The sequence below is a fragment of the Sceloporus occidentalis genome, unplaced genomic scaffold (assembly GCF_023333645.1).
Source record: "Sceloporus occidentalis isolate IW3139 unplaced genomic scaffold, rSceOcc1.0.p SCAF_8, whole genome shotgun sequence".
Lineage (NCBI taxonomy): Eukaryota > Metazoa > Chordata > Lepidosauria > Squamata > Phrynosomatidae > Sceloporus > Sceloporus occidentalis.
In genome coordinates this window covers 43,870,809-43,886,322 of record NW_028316988.1, presented here as the reverse complement: position 1 = coordinate 43,886,322, position 15,514 = coordinate 43,870,809, and the positions used below count along the sequence as shown (strand labels likewise).

The 15,514-nt window shown below is 44.3% G+C and overlaps 1 protein-coding gene across 4 annotated transcripts in view; it reads left to right on the top strand.

The window, feature by feature from the left end:
• Positions 1-15,441, top strand: part of LOC149308793 (transmembrane protein 164-like) — a 42,411-nt gene extending 26,970 nt beyond the window's left edge. For all 4 annotated transcript variants that reach the window (XM_089536472.1, XM_089536474.1, XM_089536476.1 and 1 more), the window contains exons 6-7: positions 6,130-6,230; positions 7,639-15,441. In XM_089536472.1, coding sequence (XP_089392598.1) covers positions 6,130-6,230; positions 7,639-7,845 — 308 coding nt within the window. In that variant the 3' untranslated portion in view covers positions 7,846-15,441. The remainder of the gene's footprint in view (positions 1-6,129; positions 6,231-7,638) is intronic.
• The last annotated feature ends 73 nt before the right edge of the window (positions 15,442-15,514 follow it).

The window sequence follows — 15,514 nt, the reverse complement described above, 5'->3', positions numbered from 1 at the left end:
TAGATCCAATGTCTTTGTTTGGGGTATTTAGGCTACCATGGCTTAAAGCCAACCCAGTATCTCAACTTTGGTCCGATGGAGCAGAGCGGTTCTTGCAGCAATCAAGATATTTCATCTTCCTATTGATTTACAGTAGTCTGCTGTCCTCTAGTGGTGGCCTGACACCAATGAAATACCTTTGCAAAACAGAAACACGTCAGCATTACTTGTTGTTGTGTGCCTTCAAATCATTTCCGACTTATGGTGACCCTAAAGCAACCCTATCACAGGGTTTTCTTGGCAAGTTTCTTCAGAGGGGATTTGTCATTGCCGTCCTCTGAGAGAGTGTGACTTGCCCAGTAGGTTTCATGGCTGAGCAGGGATTCAAACTCTGTTCTCCAGACCATAGTCCAACTCTCAAACCATTAAGCCATGCCGGTTGTAAGCAAAGTTATAGCTGGAAGCTTTGGCTCTCTAGCAATCTCTGAAGCAGCCACACAAAATCCACAACATAATAATAATAATAATAGTTTTTATTTTTACCCCGCCTTTCCAATTGCATGATCAAGGCGGCTTACAAAACAAAGAATAATAAAACACAGTTAAAAGCATCACAATATAAAAGTCTAAAAACATCATTACAAGGGGTATGAACGGGAATCTATACAAATCGCAATTCACTAGGGGCAAGAAAAGGACAATGTATTGCACTAGTCCGGGGTCAAAAAACGAAGAACAAGGAGCAGAGAAAAAACACTATTGCCTAAAGTGAAAAAGCCAGCTGGAATAGGTGCGTTTTTAATTGTTTCTTGAAAGAAACTAAAGATGCAGAAGAACGGAGCTCTACAGGGAGCTTATTCCACAATGAGGGGGCGACGATAGTAAAAGCCCTCTGTGAGGTCCTTACCAGATGGGATTTAGGGACCTCCAACAAATTTGTCCCTGATGTTCTGAGTGTGCGGGGTGGATTATATGGGGAGAGACGGTCCTCCAAGTACCCTGGGCCCAAGCCATTTAGGGCTTTATAGGTCAAAACCAACACCTTGTATTGAGCTCGGAAGCGAACAGGTAGCCAGTGGAGATCTTTTAAAATAGGTGTTATGTGGTCCGTCCTGGAACGACCAGCGACCAGTCTGGCTGCCATATTCTGCACCAGTTGAAGCTTCTGGGTTTGGTACAAGGGTTGCCCCATGTAGAGCGCATTGCAGAAATCCAATTGAGAGGTTACCAAAGCATGTACAACAGTTTCAAGGTCCCGATGGTCCAGGTAGGGGCGCAGCTGGCGTATCAGCCGAAGCTGATAACAAGCACTCCTGACCGTCGCATCCACCTGAGATGTTAGCTGGAGCGACGAATCAAGGAGTACTCCCAAGCTGCGCACCGAGTCCCTCAAGGGGAGCGTGACTCCATTCAGGACAGGCTGACAAATCTCACCACCCGGAACCGAGGGACCTATCACCAGTACTTCCGTTTTCCCTGGATTCACACTGAGTTTGTTCTCCCTCATCCAGCCCATTACCGACGCCAAGCAGGCATCTAGAGGAGAGATGCCATCCTTAGTTACTGCATCAGTCGGAGACACAGAGAAAATTATTTGGGTGTCATCAGCGTACTGATAACACCGCACCCCGTGTCTCCGGATGATCTCTCCCAGCGGTTTCATGTAGATGTTAAAAAGCATAGGGGACAAAATTGCTCCCTGAGGGACACCAGATGTAAGGGCCCTCTTATCGGAGCGACAGTCCCCCAGCTCCACCATCTGGAATCTACCCGAGAGGTAGGACCGGAACCACTGCAAAGCAGTGCCCCCGATACCCAACTCCCCCAGGCGTTCCAGAAGGATACCATGCTTCCCATTTCCAGCCCTCCTACATGCTTTGTAGCCGACTAAGGAGTGCCAGATGTTGCAATACTGTGCCTTGAAAGTGTGGAATTATTCCTGATCAACCTGTTGGAAAGGAGCATTTATATTTACTTAGACTAGAGCATTTATATCCCACCCTTCAGTCCAAAAAGGCTCCCAGGGCATCTAATAAATCATTAATTTGACAATTTCCTGGCCCCAGACTTCAGTTCCCAGAAGCCTCAGCCATCTCGGCCAATAGTTGGGGCTTCTGGCATCTGATGTCCAAAACTTCTGGAAAGCCAGAGTTTGGGAATCACTGATTTAGAAGTTTTCTCCAGCACAGTGCTTTCGAAACTCTGGGCTTCCAGATGTCTTGGACTTCAGCTCCCAGAAGCCCCAACTATTGGCTGAGATGACTGAGGCTTCTGGAAACTGAAGTCCAAAACATCTGGAGGATATTAGATTGTAAAGATATGACACTCAAGGAAAAGGGAATGGTGGTAGCGAAGACTGTTAAGGCTTTTTGCAGGCTGCTTGTCCTTCCCTCGGAGGCCAGAGCAAGGCAGGACGGAGCTGTGCCTGGCTGCTCTTCTCTTCTGGCTGTTGGAAAATGGAGGTTGTGTACAGTGCAACATAGATAACACACTGTAATATTATCAAAACAAAAACAGTACATACATAATTCAACACTGTAGTTCTCTGATTGCCTGGAGTTTGGTTGCCTTCAATTCTGCATTCCCTGCATTTCTGTGCACTTAGAGCCTTTTGGGCAAAGAATAAGAAATCAGGCTCTTTGCAGCTGCTCTTTCTCCAAGAGGCTCCTTGTCTTTGCTTTGAATAATGGAATCATAGAGTTGGAAGAAACCCCAAAGGCTATCCATTCCAACCCCATTCTGTCATTTAGGAAGACACAGTCAAAGCATACCCAAAAAGATGGCCATCCAGCCTCTGTTTAAAAACCTCCAAAGAAGGAGACTCCACCGCTCTCCAAGGCAGCGTCTTCCCCTGTCAAACAACTCTTAGTGTCAGGACGCTTTTCCTAATGTTGAGGTTGAATCGCCTTTCCTATAGTTTGAACTCATTGCTCCAGGTTCCTATTCTCTGGAGCAGCAGAAAACAAGGTGCAGTGCGGATTTATTTCGGGGCTTTTTGTCTTCCCTCCTTCCCTTTATTCCTTAAGTCTTGTGCACCATCACGACTGAGGAACAGTTCTGGAGAATTCAGACCCTCTTAACCACTTGTACATCTGCTTTTGTGATACTTCAGTTGTTGCAAAAGTATTAACCTGCTTTTTGTTTTCATGTTAAAGACTTACATGGCTGGCTGCTTTCCGCTTTGCGATGGACCTGCAGGGGGAACCAAAGCTCTCTTTCCTGGGGATGAGCTTGTGTTTGTCCCTTGGCTGCCTTTCTTGGCAAGAGGAACCAAAAGTCACTTCTCATTCAGTCATTCGTTCATTAAACCATTTGCAGGAACTGGGATTGTAACCTGGGAGTGGAAAGGAAGCAAACTCATAGTTGCATCCTCTTGGCACCATATCACCATTTTTTGTTTTACTAATAAAATGCCCATCTTTTGAGCATCTTAAGATGCGTCTCTAGTTTCTCCTGTGGATTTCATTGGATGCTCTCCATTTTGCGCTTTTGTTTTTACTGAATTCCAGTCTTACAAAAAAGCCAGTGTTAGTGATGGGAAGGTTTGTGTGGATGAAACATATCTAGAAAAAAGAATTGATAGCCAAAGGGAGTGGGGAGGGGATGCAGTTTCAGTTCTTTCTGTTCCCCTCCCTGTTTTCATTTCCATCTGTTTCTACCTTTTATTGCTATTTGATCCACAAACATCTACCCACACTGCCTTACGAGAAGAAATAGTTGCAGTCAAGAGATAAGCAATCACAGAATTGAAGAACAAAGGAGCAATTTGCTCATGGAAAAACTAACTTTTGATTTTCTCCTCCAGTGAGCTGGGCTGAAACATGGCATTGTTTGCTAAGGGTTGCGTTATACCAAGCATGCTCCACTTTGCAGGGTATTTTGTTGTTTTTTAAAAGGGGATATACCTCTCTTGGAAACTAGCCGCAACTTAAGAGACTGTAGGGCAACTTTCTAGAAGCCTAAATACCCTAAGTTCCCCTCTGATTGGAAGCTAACAGGGCCAGCCCTTGTTAGTACTTGAACGGGAGATTGCCAATAAATACCAGGTGCTGGAGACTATATTTCAGAGGAGGGAACTGATAAAAACACTTCTGAGTATTCCTTGCCTAAGAAATCCAGCATGGTTTAGTGGTTTGAGCATTGGAGATCAGCTATCGAAACCCACTGGATGACTTTGGGCAAGTCACACACTCGCAGCCTTAGAAAACCCCATGCTTTGGTGTCACTATAAGATGGAAATGGCTTGAAGGTGCACAACAAATAGATTCATGGGATTGCCATAAGTTGGTAGGTGTAGTGGAGTCTCCTTCCTTGGAAGTCTTTAAACAGAGGCTGGATGGCCATCTGTCAATGGGGATGCTTTGATTTAGATTTCCTGCATGGCAGAATGGGGTTGGACTGGATGGCCCTTGCAGTGTCTTCCAACTCTATGATTCTATTACTTGAAGGCACACACACAGATACACTAGAAGGCTATGCATAGGCTGTCATATGGCTGCTTGGAAGTCTGATTTAATGTACAAAGAAAATGCTCTTTGCAAAGAGCTTGAGAACCAAGCTGAGTTAGATAAAAGTCTAGCCTTTTGTTTCCCTTGGTAGCTGGGAAGATGCTTCTGGGAAGCAGACAAGGAGGACATATTAACGGTTGTCCTTTTCTTTTGCCCATCACTCCACCCAAAATGAATTCAGCAGTGCCTGCCTCTTGGAAAATCAGGCATGAAGAATTGGTTTAGTTTCTATGCAAAGTGGTCTCCCCTTGGCCATGATGTGGCCAGGGGGGCTCTGGCCACCTGCATTATAATAGCTTGGGTTTCGTGACAGCAGAAGCCAAATTCTACCCCCCTTAACCCTGTGAAGTCCTAGGACTACTATTTTACTCCTGTCTCATCTGTCCATATTGACTGGTCTCCCTTGTTCTCTGAGCACCCCCAGCATCCTGGATGGTGGCTTCTGTGTGGCACCTGGCGTCATGCCCTTCGCGCCTAACTTGTGCTGACCTTCAGCCACCCACTGGCTAAGAAATCTTATAAGCTGCTTTGTGCTGTGAAAGCTGATTCCTTCTCTGGAAATGCACGTAACCAGTTAAGGTTAAGGTGCTCAGTAGCAAATGCCAGCCTTGGCTGAGTGGCGGACGGGTTGATTCTACTGATTCCAGCAATATTTAGTTAGCTTCGTCTAGTAAAAGAAGACGTTTGTTGCAAAAGAGAGGGGCAGGTGCTTCTTGAGTGCAAGATGCTTGTTTTCCACCAGAGCACAAACTGGCACCTGCTGCTGCGGAAATTCATTCAAAACGTCAGAAACAAACTCTTCTAGAACATGGCCACATCGCCCGAAAAACCCACAAAAAACTATGGATGCCGGCCATGAAAGCCTCCGACTTCACATTTCTATTCCACTTTCTTAACCTAGAAACGGCGAATGTAAGGTGTGGCAACTCAGGCTGTACTTTGCCAACAGAGTAGCTCAGTTCTCTATGTACTACCAGGAGGTGGTAAGGTAAGGATAGGGAGTCATCTGGGACTCCAGCTCCCATCAGTCCCCATAGCCCCAGTGTTGAGGAATGCTTGGAGTTGCAATTGAAGAACACTTGGAAGGCTGCAGGATATTCTCCCCTGTGAGAGGAGTAGAAATTGGTTGTTTAACAATAAGAAACAGGTGGCAATCTTACTCCTGGCTTAGGCGCACAACAGTGTCTTACACTTCTTCAGCTACATGACTTTCCAGGTGGTGAAAGAAACAGACTCATACTCTTGTTAATTACATGTTCGGACAGACAGGTCCTGCAGCTTTGCAATTCATAAACTCTGTGTATGGGCAAACCCATGCTTTGGGAAGGCCGGTGTTGCATAATAATTATGAACCTGTGTATCAGTTCATGTTATCTTTTCCCTTCTAGGAAGACACATGGGTGGTTGTGCATGACAAGGGCGTCTTCCTTTTTTTGGCATCTAGATACTGGAATTTGGATTACTCACCAGTGAAGAGTGTGTGTGTTTGTGTGGCTTTTTCTGTGGGCTGGTTGTTTGGAGTTACCTATTTCTGTAATTATTATTATATTATTATATATTTTCAATAATCTACAGTCTTGCTAAATGCTATTTCTTTTCTTTTTCCCTCCCTCTTTGCCTCTGTTCATCCCGTTTTCAACAGGTGTCTACACTCCTGAACCTTCTTGCAATTTCTGGTGGGCTTTACTATCCACTGGACTGATGTTCATCTATCACTTTACTGTTTTACAAATACTGGGACTGGTGAGTAAGATATTAAAAACAAGTTGTCGGTTGTATCAGCTTGTGAGTAAAAATGGGAGGAGAGTAGTTGAAAGAGGAGAGCCAGGGTGGTGTGGTTTGAGTGCTGGACTAAGACTTTGGAGACCAGGGTTCGAATCTCTGCTCAGCCATGGAAACCCAATGGGGGACCTTGGGAAAGTCACAATCTCTCAGCCTCGGAGGAAGACAAAGGCAAGCGTCTGAACAAATCCTGCTGAGAAAACCCCATGATAGGTTCACAATAGGGTCATCCTAAATTGGAAACAACATAAAGGCACACAACCACAGTTTAAACAGAGATACGATATTGGGAGAAATGCACTGCTGCTCTTATTGTACCCACGGACTTCAAGGATGAACTTTGTTGTTTCACTATGGCAGTGTAAAAATAGTGGTGAAAGCCATTGTGCTTTCTCAGAGGTTGCACAAGTGTGTTTCCCTAGTTCAGCCAAGCACACAAACACACACTTTTGTGTTGGTGGATGGAGAGCTAATTGGCCGTTGTGTAATGAGTGAGCTTAAGGCCTCGGTCCCTGTTGCACAACTGTGGAATCCAGCATAGGCCTGCTAGTATATAATTACAGTATATAATTGTTTGGGACTAGTATATAATTACAACACATAAAAATATCTAATCTCTCTTTTTTTGTGTGTGGGGAGGGACCCTGCTTCCTGTTGATCCACTGTTGACCAACCATGCACCCATTAACAGTCACAGGAATATTAAGGCTGCTTCATGGTTGCTAAGGGAGTTGGGTAGGATCCAGTATGGCATAGCAGTCTGAGTGTTGGGCTATGACTCTGGGGACCAGGGTTTGATTCCCAGCTCAGCCATGCAACCCATTGGGTGACTTTGAGCAGACTCTCAGCTTCAGAGGAAGGCAATGGCAAACCTCCTCTGAACAAACCTTCCCAAGAAAAACCCATGATAGGCCTTAAGGTTGCCATAAGTCACAACCCACACACACACAAGGGAGTTGGGCAAACCAATATACTGATCCCTCCATATTTGCGGATTTGATTATTCACGGATTTGGTTAATATGTCCTCTCTAGGAAAATCTAGGTCCTCCAGTGCAACTCTATGGTCAACTGGAACTAAAAGTTGCACCGAAAGACCTAGAGATTCCTAGAGAGGACACTCTACTAGGTCTTTGTAGCTCCTCCGGCGCAGTTCTATGGTCAGTGTCTGTCGGATGTTGACCACAGAGTTGCGCTGGAGGACCTAGAGATTCCTGGAGAGGTGTCCTCTCGGGTAAAAAGATGGTGTTTTTGTTATTTGTGTTTTTTCTATATTCACGAGGGTCTTGTGCCCCTAACCCTAGCATATATGGAGGGACCAGTATAGTTTGTTGTGAGAATAAGTAATGTATTTCTTTCCTTTTCCCTAGGCCACGGAAGTGAATTTGAACAACATGCTGTGCCCCGCCATCTCGGATCCTTTCTACGGCCCTCGGTACAGAATATGGGCCTCTGGCCACCAGACAATCATGACGATGGTTCACGGGAAACTCATCACTGGGGTCTTCTACAGTACTGTCCCTGTTTGTAGGTTCTGCCTGGATTTACTCCGACTGCCGGCTAAGAAAGTATCCTGAAGCGTCTCGGTGGAAGGAGGTGTTTTCGAGAAAGCAGAAGAGGACTGGGGTTGTTGCATTTGGAAACAGAAGGGATGAGAAAAAGACCATGCATAGAACATTCCTTCCATTTCCCCCATCCATTGTGAAGCAAGGCCTTCCCTTCTGTCGTCACTCGATCTATTGATGTTACACTGCCCAGAGCCAATGGCAAAATTTGTAGCCTTATCCACCGAGAGAGAGGGACTTTGACTTGATGTACCACTCCTACACAACTAAATCTGGTTGCTTTGGACTGTTTGAGGTCCAAGAGAATCAGGGTCTCCCTCTATATAGTGGAATACAGCTGCCGAAGAAGTCGTCTCACTGCCGTTCATCTTTACCAGCCGACCTACAAGAGGGGTAGTTTCTTAATTTTGCCAAGAGAAAATGCAATCTATTCTTCTTGGTGGTCATCTGATCTCCTGTCTCTTTCATGCCTTTCATTTTACTCACCGGAGGGTCTTTGGTGTCTCCTAATCCATCGGTGCAAAAATAGGTTCTGCCCTGTTACAGCTGGTTGAAATTGCATGGAACAACAACTGCAGCGTACTCACTATTTTTGAAGCGAACGGCGGTTTCCTGTTCCTCTTTGCTATCCAACAGCCGCTCTTCTAAATTAATTGGAGGGAAACAAAGAGGCTGAAATAAGTCTGCTAACAATGTAGAAGACGAATTACGGTGCGCTGTGCCCTTGCTGCAAGCAATGTCAGAATAGGAATAACCATCCTTTAATGAGAGACGGCGGGGTTGGGTAGAATTATACCCTTCTACAAAGTGAAGCAGCACATTTAAAGTTAATGGCTGCATTTACACACTCCTGACTGTGCGCTTCATATTCGGCAGGCCTAACTATTCCCTTGAGAAATGAACTGGTTTGACTGAGCAAGAGAGCGAACAAAACAAGACGCGCACGCACATCCCTCAAGAAAAGACCAAGGAGCTGCCTCAATGCTGAAGGATATCACCGTTTTTTATTACTTGGAAATATGAGCCCAGATTTCAGCAGCTTTGACCACGTCTCTCTGAAGATAAGCTCTGCATTTTTTAAAGGGCACAGGGTTTCCAAAAGCTATTGCAGAGACAGTTGCTGCAAATGTAGGCCAGTATTCTGTATCGGCTATTTAAGTATGATTAGGGCTAGTCTACACATTTGAAATTCTACTCATTCGGATTAAATAGCATGTAATTCAGCCATGTGCGATTTGCAGGAGTTTGAGCCTTTTGTGACCTCTGGAAAAGCTCATTCAACTCCATGGGAAAAGGCTTAGTGTTTTTTTTGCTGGAGTGTCTGCTGAAATCCACAGAAGTGCGCATTATCTGTTTCGTGTGCATTCGGATGGCTGTGCATTTTTGGTAGCGGGAGAGTGAAATGGTGCAAATAGATGCAAATTTGTGCAGGAAAAGGAGGACAATGAACTGTCAATGCACATGTGCAAAAATGGACCGCAGTTCGCATGGTGCACTTACGTGTAGACTAGCCCTTAGTTATACTTACATAGTATACTTCACTGAGGACCAAAACACATTGCTGAAATAATCCAGTTTGAGACCGCTTTAACTGCCCTAAGTGCTAGGGAATCCTGGGAATTATAGTTTGTTGCGGCCGACAGCTCTCTGAAAGAGAGGGCTAAACAATGTCTCCTAAAACTACAGTTCCCAGAATTAGCATTGAGCAGTTAGAGGTCTCAAATGGGATTATTTCTCCAGTGTGTTTTGGACCTAAATAGCGATCCTGTCTATGGAACCGTCAACCCAGATTTACTCATTTGTAACTGTTCTGGATTTGTGAATAGCTACTTAATCACAATTGTGACGCCATTGCCATGATCATAACTATTTTACCGGTCATCGATCAGCTGCTTTGGAGAGAATGAGGTCCTTTCTGTCAGCAGAGCATGGGTCAATGATGTTTCCATCAGGTTTGGGAGAAGGCTTGGGCCAGGAGAGGCTACTTGGTTAAGCCATCTGAGGTCCAAAACACACTGCAGAAATAATCCAGATTGAGACCGCTTTAACTGCCCTGGTTCAATACTTGGGAATCAGGAAAGTTGTAGTTTGGTGAGACATTTGTCAGAGAGCTCTGGGGCCACAATAAACTGCTTCTCTAGCATTGAACCAGGGCCGTTAAAGCGGCCTCAAACTGGATTATTTCTGCAGTGTTTTATGGACCTAAGTAGCTGATCTGGCCCTAATTCTTTTGTCTCTTCCCCACCTCCAACAGACACACAAACTCACACTTTCTTCTCCGGTTGTGTTGCCTTACTCATGGGTTGCCCGATAAACAACTGCCATGCTTCCTCCAGGTGACTTGCTCCAAGGGACAGGTTTCTGCACTGCATCAGCCATTTGATACCTCAAGAAGAGAGATCTTTGCCTTAAAGGACAACACTACGGATCTTCAAGCAAAGGAAGATGGCGGGACAGGGTTTTCCTTTTCCTTTCTGTATCCTGGATCTTTCACCCCCGTTGACCATGACTTGAAGCTCATTGCAAATTGGTGTTCTTCAAAACAAATATATATATGGATATATCCTGGCCTCCTGACTTTGGCTTTGTAACCATGCTGGGTGGACTTAGGGATTTTTGTACACATTGTACTGTGAATACTCTTTACTGCCACAAATCTTTTGAAAGATGCGCATCAATGCACAGTTCCTTTGCATTTCTTCCTTGCGTTTCTCATGCCTTTGGTCTGGTTTTGGCCAAGGGGGAGGTCGGGAAGTCCTTTGCGGATCGTCGCTAATGCTGTTCATGGTTGCTTTTAGCCTTTTCCTCTGAAGGTGTAGATTGTTTACTCTTCAAAGTGGCATCTTTAGACAGCAGTATATAGATAGGGCGATCCCTAATAGTGTATGTATAATGTGTGCATGAGAGAGTGGGACAATAATCCAGGATTTCCTTATAGCCAGAAATATACTGTATAAAAGTACAAAAAATGTGAAATTTGCAAACGATGATTAATATTGATCTGATTTTTTTTAAGGTGAGTATGCTTTATTACTTGGCTGTTTCAGTGGAGCTGCACACTGAGGATCCTGTTATTAAGTCCAACTAGAGTTAGAGCCATTGAATGGGATTTATGTTCAGTGTTGACTCAGACAATTGAAATACAGGCTCAGTGGATTTATTCTAGTTGGCATCCAATGGCATTCAGGTCTGAAGACCTTTGCTTGATGGAATGGACTTATCTTACCAACTTCTTACCTAGCTCTGTTAGTCCTTCTCTAGGGCAGTGGGACCCAGACTTTGGTTCTCCAGAGGTTTTGGACTTCCTGGCAGTTGGTCAAGTTGGCTGGGGCTCCTGGGAGCTGAAGTCCAAAACACCCGGAGGACCAAAGTTTGGGAAAAACTGCTCTAAGGCATAATGTTTGTGACTTTCTAGCTTCTGAGTGAGATTTCTGCAAGGAGCCTGGTTTGTGGCCTGGATTCTATTGTCTGTTCCAGCAAACATTGAATTAATGGGACTTAGTTTTTTGGGCGATGTGGCCATGTTCTAGAAGAGTTTGTTCCTGACGTTTCGCCAGCATCCGTGGCTGACATCCTCAGCCTTTCCTCCTCATCTTTCCTTCTTCCAAACCATTCCTCCAACTCTTCCTCCTTTCCCGCCACCTTCCTCATCCCATTCTCTCCTCTAATTTCACATTCTCAAGCTTTCCTACACATGCGCCTACCCTCGACTACTTACTTTACCCTCTTTTCATTCTCCTTTCTCCCCAGTCTTCTTCCTAGCACCACATAAAATAACAACATGCATCTCAACTTCCTCACTACCTTAATTCTTCACAATCTAATGACTTTCTTATTTCATTGCTGCCGTTTCTCCACCTTCTAACGGACTTCTCCGACCTAAACACCTTACCAAACATCTCTTCATCCTGTCATTCATTCTGACTTCAACTACCCTGGCTTCAAACGAATTCTATGTGTCTTTCTGGTTTACCCTTTACCCCTTATTGTCTCCACTGGTGAACCTGTAAAATAGTAGTAGTCGTAATTATTCTTATTATTTATATCTCACCTCTCCCTTATGGATTGAGGCGGGTTACAACAGCACAAGTACATCAAATAAAATACATCAATAGTACACCAATAAAACACACAATACACACAAACCAAAACTACATATTCTACCCCCGGCCTTAAAACAAAAACAATAACATTATAAAATACAGATTAAAATTACTTAAAAATAGACATAGTTGAAGCGAGACATCTTGGGGCAAACCAGGGCTATCCATATCAGTCTAGAAGAGATCCGTCTTGACGGCCTTTTTACTTGCACTTATCAACTAATATTTAATAATATTTCCTCTAAGGCCGCATTAGACTTCTCTTCCAACTCAACTTGCCCTCCCTTGTCCTCTTTCATTTCTCCGGAGTGCCATATTTTCTTCTTCTTTTCATCTCCTTTGGGGCATCCAAGCAACAGTTCTCCTGCGAGAGAAAGAGGCGTCTGAGGAATTTCAAATAGGCTGCTCAGGGGAGCATCTCCTCTCTTCGGAGGCAGCTTATGTAGCTAAAACGTCATTTCTAACTGGTTGGACTGGTTTAGGAGGTATCCCAGTCTTGTCCCTGGTCCAGATGACCCTGATCCCCGCTTGCCAAGGGATTTGGTGAATGGCCCTGGCTTGCTGCAAATGCCTTGCTGCATTTTGAGAAAAGGTCTGTTGACTGTGGTTTTGTCCGCAGTTGTGTATCTCAGTGCCCTGAATTGTATCCCTTTTGTTTACTTACATACTGTGAACCCAAATTACTTCTGGGATCAGCGCAGAATAAAAAAAGAGGCTTCGGTGTAATCCTTTTCATGATAGAACAGCTGCCAAGTTGGCCGTCGCAAGCTACCTAGAAGCTGGCAAAGTCGTTCAATAAAGAGAGCTTGACCTAAATCCAATGGCAGAGGAGTGCAGTTTACATTATCCGAAGGCAGTGGATCCAATGGGTCTACTCTAGATGGGAAGTAGGAACTGCATTTAAGCCAGTGCCGGCTGAAGGCTCTTGGTAATGCAACTTGTGTAAGTAAGCATTCTGCAGTTGGGATTTCCAAATCTGGAAGATGCATACCTTCCTTTCAAATTTAAATCTGGTGAGGTTTTTTATTTTTTAAAAAGTAGCAGGACGTTTCTGTTTTCCATTCTGAAGTTTTTAAAGATCCGCTCTGTTCTAAAGTAGGACCCTGAATTATGAATGAACAAGGAACTTGCATGGAGTTAGTGCAAAGGACTCTGTGCCATCCTTCTGCTAGTCTATGTCCTCCTGAAGTGACAGACTGCAACACCCATCATTCCCATTTTCGGGGATGTTGGGATCTGTCGTTTTTTCATGTTGGGAGGGTGCAAAGTAAAAGAAGGTTGCTCCCTGCCATAGCACTGCTTAAGCCCAACCTTTTCTCAGAAATGCATCTTAAATCCAAGTCTCCTTTCCTGAAACAGCAGAGGGAATAACAACGTGGATGGATGCTTTTTGTCGAGCGCTGAAATTGCTAGGTCAGGCTGCCCTGTTTGCAACATCCTCTTGTAAAATAGGATTCGGCTTTCATAGATTGGATAAAACCCAGAGAAGAGAGAGAATAGAGGGGCTCACAGAAGCCATCCATTAAACCATTCAAGAAACAGCTATTGTCAGTTCTCAGTGCAGAGCGTTGCTAGGCTAAGCATCCTTTCTATCTGGGGCCTTTTCTCCATCGTTTTAAGTTCTTTGCTGAAAGTGTGTGGTTGTGCGTGTGAAAGAGAGTACATCAAGGAACACAACGGGGGCAGTTGAATTAGGTGCCAAACTGTATGTACCTCAGAGGCCCTTGTAGATCATGGAATATATGTATATATATGTGTGTGTGTGTGTGTACCAGTATTAGTTTGCATTGTTTCCCAGTGTTTTATCGCTTCTTATGTAATATTTCAGGCTAGATCTTACATTTCTATCCATGGCTTTGTGACTCACTGAGTTGTAAAATAGAGTTTTGTTCAGCCGTTTGGGGGGGGGGGGGGGGAAGCAACAACGACCAACATGGGGAGATTGGGCTGGCTTCGTATTTGTGCACTTTAACATTTTAGAGTACCTCAGTGTAGCCGTTTTAACTATCCTTCTGTGGCCTATATCAGGGTTTTGATATATTTCTCTATATTGGATAATTCAATGTTGTTTTTTAACTCTCATGAGAACCTTGTGCTCTTTACGGTGTGTTACAGACTTGGTTTGGTGTGCCAGTAGTCCCTGATGTGGCAAAAGCATGCTGTACTTTTGTGGTTGCGTGGTTGGAGAGGGTGATGCCCAACTTACGTTGCATCGCTTTTTATCTTTCCCTGGGAGCAGCTGGACTTTGGGGTTTGTTTCTCAGAGGATATTAACCTCCAAAGAGCTTCTCTTGTATCTTGGGAACTGGTGATCTCTTTGGCTATTAATGTCAAAGGCCAGGGAGCAAGAAAGACAAATTGATATTTGATTTCTTATAAATGCAAGTGAAACTGATGTATAATCGCAGCTGACTTCCATTTCCTTCCATGTAAGTTTGGTAAAAGTCATTCCCATTTGTGTTTTTCATCCCCTTCTTTCAGGGCCAAATTGTATTTGTTTTTGGCCGGAATCCCATATCACCGTCTGCATTATGCTTGACCCTCCACATTCATAGCTTTGACTTTTGAGGATGTGATTGTTTGCGGTTTGGATTAATATGTTCTCTCTAGGAATCTATCGGTCCTCCAGCGCAACTCTACCAGAGGTTGGCCATAGAGTTGTGCCGGAGAAACTAGAATTTCCTAGAGGAAACACTTCTCCAGGCATTTGTAGGTCTTCCAGCATGATTCAGCAATCAACGTCTGGCAAACATTGACCAGAGAGTTGCATTGGAGGACCTGGAGATTCCTAGAGAGGCAATCTCTCAGGTAAGAAGAAGTGTTTTATTTGCGTTTTTACTACTTTCACCTCTAACTCCAGCGAATGTGGAGGGACCACTGTACTTAAATTCAGATAGTGAATTGTATTGGGAGTGCCCAATGCACCTTGGTGCCAATGTGCATTGAGACCGATTCAGATCAATGTGCATTGGTCCCATTGCTCAGTGGTCACTTTGCTAGCTCTGCCACGTAGTAACAGAACAGCAGCCCTTTACTGGATACGGACGTTATGAAACGGTCCAATTCCCTCCTATTTAAGTCCATTTACCTAGAGGAAACTTCCATACAGGATTCCAGCCTTTTTGTCCTTTCCGCTCTTTTAATGGTGGGAATCACCTTTAAAGCTGGGTGCATTGTGCGCTTGTTGTGTTTGCTGTCACTGCAAGCTGTGGTGTGCATTTGTGTTACCCTTCCCTCTTTTAGGCACTGAAAACAGAGCCACACAACTATGATTTCCTTCCTCCAATTCCCAGTCGTTTGTAGTAGGATAATTTTTTTATATCAACTACCACTTTTCTAAATGTTGTTTTCCAACAGAGAAAAAAAAATTGTGTACCTGGAATTTTCCGCTTTGGTTTTGATTGCAACTGTCTTTTATCTTCCCTGTCTCTTGAATAAACTTGTGTTCTTCGAGCTGTTAAATTATATTTATTGCAAAGGAATAAATCCTTGTACATTGTTGTCATGTGCTCTGCGCTGGTTCTGTCAAAGATGCAGGTGTGCTTGGGACAAGTATGGCTCTTGGTCAGTCTCAGTTG